Source organism: Miscanthus floridulus, chromosome 1, assembly GCF_019320115.1.
Source record: "Miscanthus floridulus cultivar M001 chromosome 1, ASM1932011v1, whole genome shotgun sequence".
NCBI classification, from domain to species: domain Eukaryota; kingdom Viridiplantae; phylum Streptophyta; class Magnoliopsida; order Poales; family Poaceae; genus Miscanthus; species Miscanthus floridulus.
This window is the reverse complement of record NC_089580.1, coordinates 8,619,582-8,632,320: the sequence shown is the minus strand read 5'-3', so window position 1 is coordinate 8,632,320 and position 12,739 is coordinate 8,619,582. Positions and strand designations below refer to the sequence as shown.

The 12,739-nt window shown below is 45.5% G+C and overlaps 2 protein-coding genes across 3 annotated transcripts; both read left to right on the top strand.

The window, feature by feature from the left end:
* Positions 1-286: 286 nt before the first annotated feature.
* LOC136539070 (uncharacterized) lies at positions 287-6,584 on the top strand. The gene is made up of 4 exons (XM_066531035.1): positions 287-370; positions 2,191-2,790; positions 3,438-3,579; positions 6,303-6,584. Exons 2-4 carry the CDS (start codon positions 2,471-2,473, stop codon positions 6,384-6,386), a joined length of 546 nt encoding a protein of 181 aa, XP_066387132.1. The 5' UTR covers positions 287-370; positions 2,191-2,470; the 3' UTR covers positions 6,387-6,584.
* A 641-nt stretch (positions 6,585-7,225) lies between these two features.
* LOC136538666 (pentatricopeptide repeat-containing protein At2g13600-like) lies at positions 7,226-12,560 on the top strand. 2 transcript variants are annotated; one of them, XM_066530715.1, is made up of 3 exons: positions 7,226-10,450; positions 11,540-11,713; positions 12,064-12,560. In XM_066530715.1, the coding sequence occupies exon 1, from the start codon at positions 7,374-7,376 to the stop codon at positions 9,741-9,743; it is 2,370 nt and encodes a 789-aa protein (XP_066386812.1). In that variant the 5' UTR covers positions 7,226-7,373; the 3' UTR covers positions 9,744-10,450; positions 11,540-11,713; positions 12,064-12,560. The 2 variants fall into 2 exon arrangements, with proteins under 2 accessions (XP_066386812.1, XP_066386751.1); XM_066530654.1 differs by having other exon boundaries at positions 11,540-12,560.
* The last annotated feature ends 179 nt before the right edge of the window (positions 12,561-12,739 follow it).

The following is a 12,739-nucleotide window of genomic DNA, read 5'->3' as shown; positions in this document are numbered from 1 at the left end:
AGGGCGCATGCGCATCGTCGTCGTCAGGCTCAGACGAGGGATACGACGAGCTGGCCTTATCGAGTCTGACGGCGTGCCTAGCCGGAGAGGGCAGTGGCCCGTGGGGATGAGTCACGGTTCTCGTCCGCCCGATTGCATCCGGATAGCGTTCTGCTCGGAGCCTCTGCCGTGTACCAGTACAATCAGTCTGGCTACCAGTGGGGTGAGCGTCGCGTCCTGGATGTCTGAAGTGTAGTGTGCGTTCTGAAGACGGTTTGCAGTTTGGTGGGCACATGCATGTCCAGGTCCAGCATGAGTCTGCCATGCTGCGACGGTCCTTTTCGACACAAGAATGCCACGCGTGCGAGGATAAGTCGATAAGGATTGCCAGGTGAGCTGAGTGCAGAATTCAGTTCGTTTTTACTTTAGACAGTTATAGTTCCTTGGTTTAATATGAACGGTTTCTTGAGATGGTGGTATAGGTGCGTGCTCTTATTTTTGAGTAATTATTTTTCAACGGTGTGTAACGTGCTTGTTGCCAGGGTCCTAGGGCACTAACTTATTTGCCCTAGCTTCAAAGTCTTTTATTTTATTTCGTGCTTCGTCTTTCCGTTTTTTGGCTTACGACTTTAGCATTTTTCTTTATTGATGTAAACACGAGTATGTCTCATTCTAACTTTGTCATTTTAAAAAAGTTTCCTGCAAAAAGTTTTCAGCTTGATGGGCAGTCTCGATCTTACTTTGCTCACTCTTGAGGCATGAGCCTTTTTTTATCTCCTTGATGACTCATGGACTCATGAGTCTTGAGCTTTGATAAGATAAAATCGCTAGGAAAATTCCATTTTACCTTCGTGAACTATAGCTATGGTCGATTTTCCTCATTGAACTCTAAAAAATTTTGAACCTCAATTCTTAAAATCATTTAAATCGCCTCTTGGCCAGGATTAGAAGTGATTTTCAAGATGGTTTTATCTTTTTTTTAGTAAAAAGGAACAAATGTATGTAAGGTTTTTAAACCACATAAAATATCTCTAGGTTTCTAAAAAAATATGAGAAAACAATTTAGACATAGATTAGGACCAAAAACCCATATAAAATATTAAATATTAAGCTTCCAAAGTAGATTTAGGTCTTGACGATGAAAAAAATCCAAACAATAGAAAAAATCCAAAGCATTTTTAATTTATGCCTAAATGCATGTTAAAGACTTTTCATAATAAAAAAAATAGATGCAACTAGCAAGAATGCAACATACATTTAATGTTGAATGCATTCGAATCTTATGTGTTTGCTATGAAAATTTTTCAAAATGTGTTTACAGATTGATTACAATATTTGTATTTTGTCCCATTTTTTCTATACTTTCACAAGGTTTTAGAACCTTTTATTGAGCTAAATCTAATTTTTAGAACCTTTTACATATCCTTTCTTGAGTTTTAAACATTTTTCTGGTTTTTCGTATCTCAATCTAGACCTGATCAAACATCGCATTAGACTAAAAAAATGATTACGCACTGGTGGGTTGGGCCAGGTTATATCTTATTTTTTTGCACTTTCGAGCGGGTTAGGTCCGGTGGTGCATGAACAAGTTTGTCTCATCTATCTCTAGATTCTTTCTTAGAATTTTAAGAGCTCTATATACATTTCCGTGGTTTAAATTTTTTTATCATGTATTTATGATATTTTTAAACTAAAAAAGATGAAACCACCTTGAATACTACTTGCAATCTTGGTAGAGAGGTAATTTAAATTTAGAAATCTTAATTTACCAAGATTACGTAAGTTTTCTGAATTTAAGATTACCAAGATTACAAGTAGGATTTCAGAAAACTTACCAAGACTACCAAGCGTAAGTTTTCTGAATTTAAGATCCGAGAAAGAAAACCATATCACTATGATAGTTCAAATACTCTCTCTCTCTCTATAAATAAATTAATTTTTATAGCTCTCTTAAGTCAATTTGATCAACTTTAAAGGAAAGAATATTAACATATGACACCAAATGTAGACTATGAAAACATTTCATGATATGTGTCTAATAATACTACTTTCGTGTTATATAAATATTGATATTATTTTCTATAAATTTGGTTAAACTTATAAAAGTTCTATTTAAGATAACTCTAAAAATTGATTTAATTAGGAACAAATAGATAAAAAGGACTTATTACAAACAGCGCTAGTGCTCATTTTGCTTTTTTGTTTTTTTAGGAAACTATTGCTCATTTTGCTGATACTGCGTCCCGTTGGCAATAACACCATCACGAGGATCTGGGCTGCAAGAACAGGACGTCTCCAATATCAAGGTTTTATTACTTTCTATTGGGCCGGAACCTCTGAGAATTGCCAAAATCTTTTTATTGCAAGATGATATACGGCACAAAAAAATTGCCAGGAAATCAGAGCAAACACTGGCCATAACGGCAGCATCGGCAGCCGCCGGACGGAAGGAAGAGGAGGCCGAAGCCGTACTGCGAACACGAGCCAAGAAATGGGCGCGCTCTGCCTGCTCTACCCATCCACGCCGCCGCCCTGCCCATGCGGCGCCCGCGCGACCGCGGCCGCGGCCGCGCCTTCCCCTTTCTTCTCCTGTGCTGCCACCGCTGCCGCCACAAGGCTGCAGCTCTGCGGCAGGAGCCAGAGGCGCGCCGGAGTGGCGCGGGTAGGTGGCGGCGGCGGGGGCAAGGGGGAGAGTGGCAAGAGCGGCGCGGCGGCGTTCTTTGATGAGGATGGGGTGGTGGACGACATGGATGGGTACCTCAACTACCTGTCCCTCGAGTACGACTCTGTCTGGGACACCAAGCCTGCCTGGTCCGTTCCTTTGCTCCTCCGTAGTTGTTTCTTGCTGGACATTGCATTGATCAAAATTGGCGAAGATTATGATGTAGTATGTAGACATTTAAGCATGGTTTATTTGCCAACACATCGTAGAGATGCCGCAAATTTGTTATCGTAGCTTTGTTTATTGTCAGATGTAGATTCGAAATTATTTCTCTTGCTTGTTCGTTTTTTAAAAGAAAATTCGAAATTACTTTAATATTATTGTCAATATTGGCCCTGACGACAATTTTTGAATGGCGTGCGTACTAAATACGATAGACATGAACTCTATTTTTTTTAATGAACAGCCCATCAAATTTTGTTGCAGAGTCTGCTCCATGCTTAGCCCTTCCAATTTTTTTCTTTGTTTGCCTGTAAAGTGTAAACAAGCCATGATGTAATTGATGGTATTTTTTATTGCCTGTGGTTCTTGTACACAATAACAACATTCAGCTTCCAAAATTCATCATGAGGTAATGGAGCTATGCGAATAGTGCCATATCTATAGTCTAGAAAGGAGTTATTAGATTTTTCCAAACCTCTTCTCACGTTGCCTTTTTCAACATCAAGAGTTTTACCTTATGTGAAGATATCCTTTCTTCCATAGTGCTCAAGTCTTATATTTTCCCTCTTTTCAGGTGTCAGCCTTGGACAATATTGCTTACGGGAACTGTTGCGGTCGCCTGTAGTTGGGTGCTTATCCAATCAGCTGTAATTACTGCTGGAGTTTCTTTTGTAATATGTGCATGGTGGTACATATTTCTCTACTCCTACCCTAAGGTTTGCACATCATTTTTTTTCTAACAATTTAATTTCTGTTTTATGATTTCATTTCTTAGATGATTGATTAGAAGTTGTTCTTGTAATGTGTGATCCAGGCTTCAGTTTAGTTCTTTCAATAATCATGATTTTTTTTTCTGAGTGTTAATCAAGGAAGATAGCACATGTGCTTTGACATAGTTTTGTATCATCTTTAGCATACGGTGCTTTCAAACTGCAAATGGTACACTTATATCAATGCAGATTTATCTTTGCAACTGGTTTGACATATGCAAACTATAGGGTAGCAACTACTCATCATCCATGCCAAAGCTCAGAATGCTGAGTTGCTTACTGGCTCCAAAACTTCATCTAGTTCCAGATATCCAGATGGCTATTAGTCAGGAGGCAGGAGCATTGTCTGTGCTACCAGTTCCAATCTCTAGCTGCAGCATATCAGTCAATTAAGCATTTCTTCTGTGTCAAATACCTTTGGCCTAACTGTAACGACCCAGGCCCGGCACACGGTACAGGCCCACTCTACCGAGGGGTGGGCCCCACCTACGTAGCAACCTGTTTACGCTTTCGTCCTCGCTTCGCGTAAAACGGTTAACCGAAGATTACTACGCGTCCTTGGCCTGGCTATTTAAGCTGGTTCGACGAACTCTGAATTACCGATACGGTACTAAACTTCCGGCGCTACAGTGGTTTCCGAAGCTACAGTACCCCGGCGCTACAGTACCCGAAATCGGTCCGGCCCAACTTGGCCAATGGGCTGGGTCTCACATACACCCACCCTTAAGGATTCGACGTCCTCGTCGAGCTCTCAAACCAGCTTACCCATGCGGGACAAATGTCCAGGATCGACTCTCTTGGCCACGTCCATATTCCCAGCTCCCCGGCCCAAGTGCCATGCTCTCAGAGGAGCCATGCACAGCCTGTCCGAGCTCCCGAGCCATATGTCCGTGAAACCGCGAGAGTTGGCTCTGATACCATTTGTAACGACCCAGGCCCGGCACACGGTACAGGCCCACTCTACCGAGGGGTGGGCCCCACCTACGTAGCAACCTGTTTACGCTTTCGTCCTCGCTTCGCGTAAAACGGTTAACCGAAGATTACTACGCGTCCTTGGCCTGGCTATTTAAGCTGGTTCGACGAACTCTGAATTACCGATACGGTACTAAACTTCCGGCGCTACAGTGGTTTCCGAAGCTACAGTCAGGCCCACTCTACCGAGGGGTGGGCCCCACCTACGTAGCAACCTGTTTACGCTTTCGTCCTCGCTTCGCGTAAAACGGTTAACCGAAGATTACTACGCGTCCTTGGCCTGGCTATTTAAGCTGGTTCGACGAACTCTGAATTACCGATACGGTACTAAACTTCCGGCGCTACAGTGGTTTCCGAAGCTACAGTACCCCGGCGCTACAGTACCCGAAATCGGTCCGGCCCAACTTGGCCAATGGGCTGGGTCTCACATACACCCACCCTTAAGGATTCGACGTCCTCGTCGAGCTCTCAAACCAGCTTACCCATGCGGGACAAATGTCCAGGATCGACTCTCTTGGCCACGTCCATATTCCCAGCTCCCCGGCCCAAGTGCCATGCTCTCAGAGGAGCCATGCACAGCCTGTCCGAGCTCCCGAGCCATATGTCCGTGAAACCGCGAGAGTTGGCTCTGATACCATTTGTAACGACCCAGGCCCGGCACACGGTACAGGCCCACTCTACCGAGGGGTGGGCCCCACCTACGTAGCAACCTGTTTACGCTTTCGTCCTCGCTTCGCGTAAAACGGTTAACCGAAGATTTCTACGCGTCCTTGGCCTGGCTATTTAAGCTGGTTCGACGAACTCTGAATTACCGATACGGTACTAAACTTCCGGCGCTACAGTGGTTTCCGAAGCTACAGTCAGGCCCACTCTACCGAGGGGTGGGCCCCACCTACGTAGCAACCTGTTTACGCTTTCGTCCTCGCTTCGCGTAAAACGGTTAACCGAAGATTACTACGCGTCCTTGGCCTGGCTATTTAAGCTGGTTCGACGAACTCTGAATTACCGATACGGTACAGTGGTTTCCGAAGCTACAGTACCCCGGCGCTACAGTACCCGAAATCGGTCCGGCCCAACTTGGCCAATGGGCTGGGTCTCACATACACCCACCCTTAAGGATTCGACGTCCTCGTCGAGCTCTCAAACCAGCTTACCCATGCGGGACAAATGTCCAGGATCGACTCTCTTGGCCACGTCCATATTCCCAGCTCCCCGGCCCAAGTGCCATGCTCTCAGAGGAGCCATGCACAGCCTGTCCGAGCTCCCGAGCCATATGTCCGTGAAACCGCGAGAGTTGGCTCTGATACCATTTGTAACGACCCAGGCCCGGCACACGGTACAGGCCCACTCTACCGAGGGGTGGGCCCCACCTACGTAGCAACCTGTTTACGCTTTCGTCCTCGCTTCGCGTAAAACGGTTAACCGAAGATTTCTACGCGTCCTTGGCCTGGCTATTTAAGCTGGTTCGACGAACTCTGAATTACCGATACGGTACTAAACTTCCGGCGCTACAGTGGTTTCCGAAGCTACAGTACCCCGGCGCTACAGTACCCGAAATCGGTCCGGCCCAACTTGGCCAATGGGCTGGGTCTCACACTAACCCTATTCTAAACATTGCTTCTATTGTGTTGGGTTACAAACGTAGTTCAAAGAATGATACAGTAAAATTGAACTGACCCTGTGGTGGCTTCTCTCAGGCATACACCGAGATGATAGCAGAGAGGAGAAGTAAGGTAGCCAGTGGAGCTGAAGATACCTACGGGATGGAGAAACTCCAGTGAGGATCTCCGGCAGCGCTGCTGTAGAGCGCAGAACTCTGTTGTGTCTAGCATTTCCTTTCTGAGAGTGATAGTTAGAAATGACCGCAGGCCGTGGCACATAGCACGATTTGTCTGTAAATGTATTCGCCAGAAATTGCAACAACATCATGGAACCATGCTGCTTGCTTTGTTCATATCGTCGGCTTTGTGTTCTTTTTTTTTTTACAGAGGAACCGGGTTTTATCCTACACTCTTATAAGGCTAAACTCCAGTAGAGATTTCTCTCAACATGACAAGCTATCCACGTCAATAATTCACTAGAACTTGCAATTATAGCCAACTAGCACATGTAATTATAATAGTTATCTCTTCATCCACTAACATGTATTTAGCTGTCCACATCGGTGTGTCAAACCATTCACCAAAATTAATTTAAGATAGTTTTATTCATATAACTATAACTATAAATAGTATTTTTTTAAAAAAATTATCTGGAATCTCTGCGGTGTATTCTCCTAGTTTCACATATGATAGAGTACATTGGCTTCCTTACAAAGACACCCTTGAGAAAAGCAAAGAATACATTCAAGTCCTTGTAAGGATCTCCCGGCTCTCATCGGCAATCGGATGAGCCACATGACGGACCACCGCTGCACGAAGAGGCAGAGGAACTCGCCGAGCTTGCAGCTTGAAACCGACACCCTTATCGACGAAGAAACATTGTAGTTCTTGAACGGCACAACAAACAGCATACGGAGTATTATGCACTTGAAACGTTGAACGAACCTGTCTTACATCGCCGATGATGATGGGATCTGACACCTCAAGAATCGCAGGCATCTCCGACCCATCTCGTCGGCTTTGTGTTCGTGTTGATGTGTTACTGATCCGGGGCAATTTGGCCCAGCCAGCCCAGCTGAGCAGCCCACTATCGCGCTATTCGCGCATGATTAAAGAGAGCGAAAGCTAAGTTCCCTGAAAGTCTTTCGAAGTTCGAATCATGGGAGCATGAGAGCGGCGGTCCGCACGAGGCGGCCACGGCCGCCACGGCCATCGCCGGAGCGGGCCAAGGCGCCGATTTCGCCGACGACGAGGAGTAAGCCGGAGAAAGACCTCTCTCCCTTGACCCTCCCGATAAGGGCGTTCAAGCTCCGCCTGGCTAACGGCCCACCGCTGGCGCCGACGGCGAAGGCCTTCAAGTCCTACTCGGAGACCTGCGCCTCCCTCCTCCGCCTCTGCCGCGCTACGAGCGCCGCCTCCACCACTAAGCCCGCTTACGCGCCCTCCTTCGGTTCCCTGCCGCTTGTCCTCTCGCTGCACGCGCACACCCTCCGCTCTGGCCTAGCCGCCGACCGCTCCGTCGCGTCGAACCTCCTCACAGCCTACGCCTCCTTGGCGCGCGCCGCGGACCGTGACCAGGTCTTCCGAGACTGTGTTGTTGCCAATGCGGCATCCTCTTTCACCTACGACTTCATGGTGTCAGAGCGCGTGAAGGCCGGGGACATTGCCTCTGCCCGCAGGCTGTTCGACGGAATGCCCGAGAAGAGTGTCGTGTCGTACACAACCATGGTCGACGCGCTCATGAAGCGTGGGTCTGTGAGGGATGCGGCTGAGCTGTATGAACGATGCCCGCTCCACTCGGTTGCGTTCTTCACAGCCATGATTGCTGGGTTTGTCCGCAATGAACTCCATAAGGATGCATTCCCTGTGTTTCGCAAGATGCTAAACTGCAGTGTGAGACCTAATGTGGTTACACTGATTTGTGTGATCAAGGCCTGTGTTGGTGCAGGTGAATTTGATCTTGCCATGGGTGTGGTGGGATTGGCAATCAAATGGAACTTGTTTGAAAAGAGTATTGAGGTACACAATTCTCTGATCACTCTGTATCTAAGAATGGGAGATGCAGCTGCAGCACACAAGGTGTTTGATGACATGGAGGTGAGGGATGTCGTCTCATGGACCGCATTACTTGATGTCTATGCTGAATTGGGTGACCTCGAGGGAGCACGACGGGTTCTTGATGCAATGCCTGAGAGGAACGAGGTCTCCTGGGGTACTTTGATTGCAAGGCATGAACAGAAAGGTGATACTGCAGAAGCATTGAAGCTTTACAGTCAGATGCTTGCTGACGGTTGCAGGCCAAACATTTCATGCTTCTCTAGTGTGCTCAGTGCTTGTGCTACCCTTCATGACTTAAGGGGAGGAACAAAGATACATGCCAATGCACTGAACATGGGCTCTAGTACCAATTTATTTGTATCCAGCTCTTTGATTGACATGTACTGCAAATGCAAGCAATGCATGGATGCTCAAAGGATTTTTAATTCCCTCCCAGAAAAGAACACAGTATGCTGGAACTCTCTTATTTCAGGTTATAGCTGGAATGGAAAAATGGTGGAAGCAGAGGAGCTCTTCAAGAAGATGCCTGCAAGGAATGCAGCTTCATGGAATACAATGATTTCTGGTTATGCAGAAAATCGGCGATTTAGTGATGCACTAAATTATTTCTGTGCAATGCTGGCTTCAGGACAAATTCCAGGGGAAATCACCTTGTCAAGTGTTCTTCTTGCATGTGCAAACTTGTGCTCTTTAGAGATGGGCAAGATGGTTCATGCTGAGATTGTCAAGCTTGGAATCGAAGATAACATCTTTATGGGGACTGCACTCAGTGACATGTATGCCAAGTCAGGGGATTTGGACAGCTCCAGGAGGATGTTCTATCAAATGCCTGAAAAAAACAATATCACTTGGACTGCCATGGTTCAAGGACTTGCAGAAAATGGATTTGCTGAAGAGTCTATTTTGTTGTTTGAGGATATGATAGCAAATGGAATAGCACCAAACGAGCATACATTTCTAGCTATTCTATTTGCTTGTTCCCACTGTGGTTTGGTGGAGAAAGCCATACATTATTATGAAACAATGCAGGCACATGGCATCCCACCTAAAGATAAACACTACACTTGCATGGTTGATGTCCTAGCTAGAGCTGGCCGTTTGCAAGAAGCAGAAGAGCTTCTCATGAAGGTTCCAAGTAAATTAGACACAAGTTCATTGTCATCTCTTCTGAGTGCTTGCAACACTTACAGGAACAAGGAGATTGGTGAGAAGGCAGCAAAGAAACTTCATGAGTTAGAGAAGGATAATACAGCAGGCTATGTGCTACTCTCAAACATGTATGCATCGTGCGGTAAATGGAAAGATGCTGCTGAAACGAGGATACTGATGCAAGGAGCTAGCCTTAAGAAAGATGGTGGGTGCAGCTGGTTGCAATTAAGGGGACAATATCATGCCTTCTTTTCTTGGAAAGGGAAGCATCCTTTGTCATTGGAAATTTATGAGATCTTGGATTTGCTGATGTGGGAACTTACTACTTGAATTTGTTGTGATGGTGGGTCAGCAGTGGGGACAGTTCTGACTTCTGAGCAAATGAGGATTCCTGTGCCTTCTCTCAATTTTCAGGAAGGGTAAAGTAGCAGAATAGAGTTGATGGATAATTAACTTCCTGAATGTGTGTTCTCTTGAGTCTTAATGCAGTGACTTGCACAGGTATTCAAGGATATCTGGTTCTAAACAGTAACAATCAGCAAATTCTTTTGGCAGGTCATGAATGCTTTCATGGTGGAGAATTATGCTCTAAAGCTATTGCAATTGAGTACACTTATTTTGAACATTATTGTCATGACGCTCTACTTCACCCAGTTCCTCAAACTTTTGGCAACGTAAGATAGCTCACATGATTTGAACCAGCTTCAGAAGAACAGTAGGGAAATTACAACTCCCCTCTCCAAAAATTTGAATCTGTCTACTGGATCTTTTCTGGGCACCTCTACGACACAGAGAGTGAAGATTACAGTGGTGGTGCTCCAGAGGATGTAAATATACTACAAATAGTGTTTCAAGCTCAAGTCTAAGCATAGGTACGATGGGCTGGTTTCACCGACGTATGATGATATGACCCTGATTTGGTGCTATGGGTTCTCTTTTGAATTGAGTGCCTATGAAGGGCTCCACCATTCCAGTTGGACAAGAAGAATTTTTGTAATGAAGTTTTGGAAGATCTCCCCAATTACCATGAAAAACAGGTGCATATAATTATGCTGATTGCATATTCTGTTGTCTGATCATAAATCAGTGAGTGATGGGATGAATGTTCTTATGCAAGCACTATTTTTTCTTCAACCGGAGTAGAGCTGCCTGTCATTATTATATTAAGAAAAACAATGAGTAAAGGTAGAAAAAGTCTGAAGGAAAACAAAAGGCAAACTAAGAAACTAAAGGAAAAAGGAGGAACAAAAAGTGACAACTAAACAAAGAGAAGCAAAGGAAAAGAAACGAAACAGCAAAACATAAAAAAAACAAAGCTTCTTGAAGATAATTCATTCATTCTTGTTTAATTTAATTTAATTTAATGCTTCCACTTTGAAAGCACTTGTCTCTTTTCAGTTGAAGGCTTGGAAAAATATAAAAAAACACCTCTCTGTAGCCTAAATGTATGCTTATTAATTCACAATACATGCAAGGGGAATGGAATTTGTTACGTACTCTGGAGTCTGCAGTAAGTTTTTCCAGTGAAATTTTATGGTTAGTCAATGAGTCTGTATGCTTATTGTGTCACCTACTGTAGGTGTAACAGCTATGTCGATGGTTAAATTGAATCATAACTCTGAAAGGAATTTTGTTTCGGACCTTCATGCTTGTATTCTTGTTTTTTCCTCGAGCACGCAGGAGAACTGTGTGTCATTGTATTAATAGAAAGAAATGGTCCTATCACACGCGGAATCCACTGCTTGGGTTAGTATTTCGTTACATTCACGCCCTATAATTTGTTGGTGCACTGCCCAGCTACTACTGCTCCACCATGTTCCACTTGTAAAATTGTATTCTTGCTTTGTGCTCGTTATTTTAGTCTTCCAGTCCTGAAAATTGTCTTGGAGCAGTGGAACGCCAACCAAGCACTGAAATACTGAACACAATTGTGTCCTAACCACCATACAGCCCTCCAACAAACTAATTTCTTGAAACGTGAATTGTTAAGTGCAAACTACTCCTTACATATGTAGTTGCTACTGTTAAAGGAGGCCTACTGTTATTAATTTGTTATCTAACTTGTGTGACTCTGTTAAAGGAGACGTACTGTTGTTATATACTTTTCGCTCATCTTCTTCTTGCAGGTAAATTAGTCTTGATGCTTCTGATACACACAGTTCTTCTTCCAGACTTGAAAAGTGTCTTGGAGCAGTGGAACCCAACCAGCACTGAATTCAATTGTGTCCTACTAATCTACTATAGCTTTGTAACCATATAGCCCTCCAAAGAGAAAAAATAGTTTCTCAAAACACGAATTGGTAAGTACAAAATCTTTGCATTGTAATTGCTACCGTTGAAGGGCGGGTCTGGTGCAAGCGGTAGAGTCTTACCGCCTGTGACCGGAAGGTCCCGGGTTCGAGTCGCGGTCTCCTCGCATTGCACAGACGAGAGTAAGGCTTGCCACTGACACTCTTCCCCAGACCCCGCACATAACGGGAGCTCTCTGCACTGGGCACGGCCTTTTTGTAATTGCTACCGTTAAAGGAGACCTACTGTTGTTATCTAACATGTGTGCAATTGTGACTTCGTGATGCACCTTAGCCACACTGAGGTGGACGGCAAACCTAATTCTATATGCTAGTGTTCACTCGTCTTTTTCTTCTTGCAGATTAATCGGTCTCCAATCTCGATGCTTCTGATACACTCAGTTCTGGCTCTTTGCCCACATGGTCACATGGGAGGGATGATCTCTGGGACTGCGCCGACTCTTCGATTCCTGAATCGCAGTCGTTATCAACTTTATAGAAACCCAGATGCACATGTGGCTCAGCAGTCTAGCAATCGGTGTCCTGTTGCGCTCTACTGAAGCACTGACCGGACCGAAACCGCAGGTTAACATAGTCGGTGCCAGTGGCAGTGGCTGGTGATCCATCATCCGCCGTGGTGTGGACGCGCGGGTGCGGCTTGACACCCCGCGCGGCGCGCCCGTCCGACCCGTCATCAGCTCGGTGGTTCACGTCGGCGGGCCCGCTCTTCTTTGTTCCGAACCTTCGTCACCCTGCCCGCCTGGCCACACCCACACACGCGCAATCAGCGACGACCCCAGGCCAAAGGCCCAGCAAGGCAAGCAGTGTCACTGAATCGGAAAACGCATCGCCTTCAGGGAGTCAGGTGCGTCTTCTAGTCCGCTGGTTTCTCCCCTCGCCTTCTCTTCCCCAACTCACCGCACCGATCCACCTTTACCAATTTTTTCTCTCTTGTGCTTGTTTTCTTGGTTCGTCCCAGAGAGCGTTGATCTCGCCTTTGCCGGTGGTCTGGTCGGTGGCAGCGGTGACCTGTGATGG

Bases quoted from the DNA above. Each gene is read 5' to 3' on its own strand.
- LOC136539070 (XM_066531035.1), top strand. From the start codon at position 2,471: ATGGGCGCGCTCTGCCTGCTCTACCCATCCACGCCGCCGCCCTGCCCA. The intron at 2,791-3,437 runs GTCCGTTCCTTT...CCCTCTTTTCAG, and splicing joins TGGGACACCAAGCCTGCCTG to GTGTCAGCCTTGGACAATAT. The intron at 3,580-6,302 runs GTTTGCACATCA...GGCTTCTCTCAG, and splicing joins TTCTCTACTCCTACCCTAAG to GCATACACCGAGATGATAGC.
- LOC136538666 (XM_066530715.1), top strand. From the start codon at position 7,374: ATGAGAGCGGCGGTCCGCACGAGGCGGCCACGGCCGCCACGGCCATCG.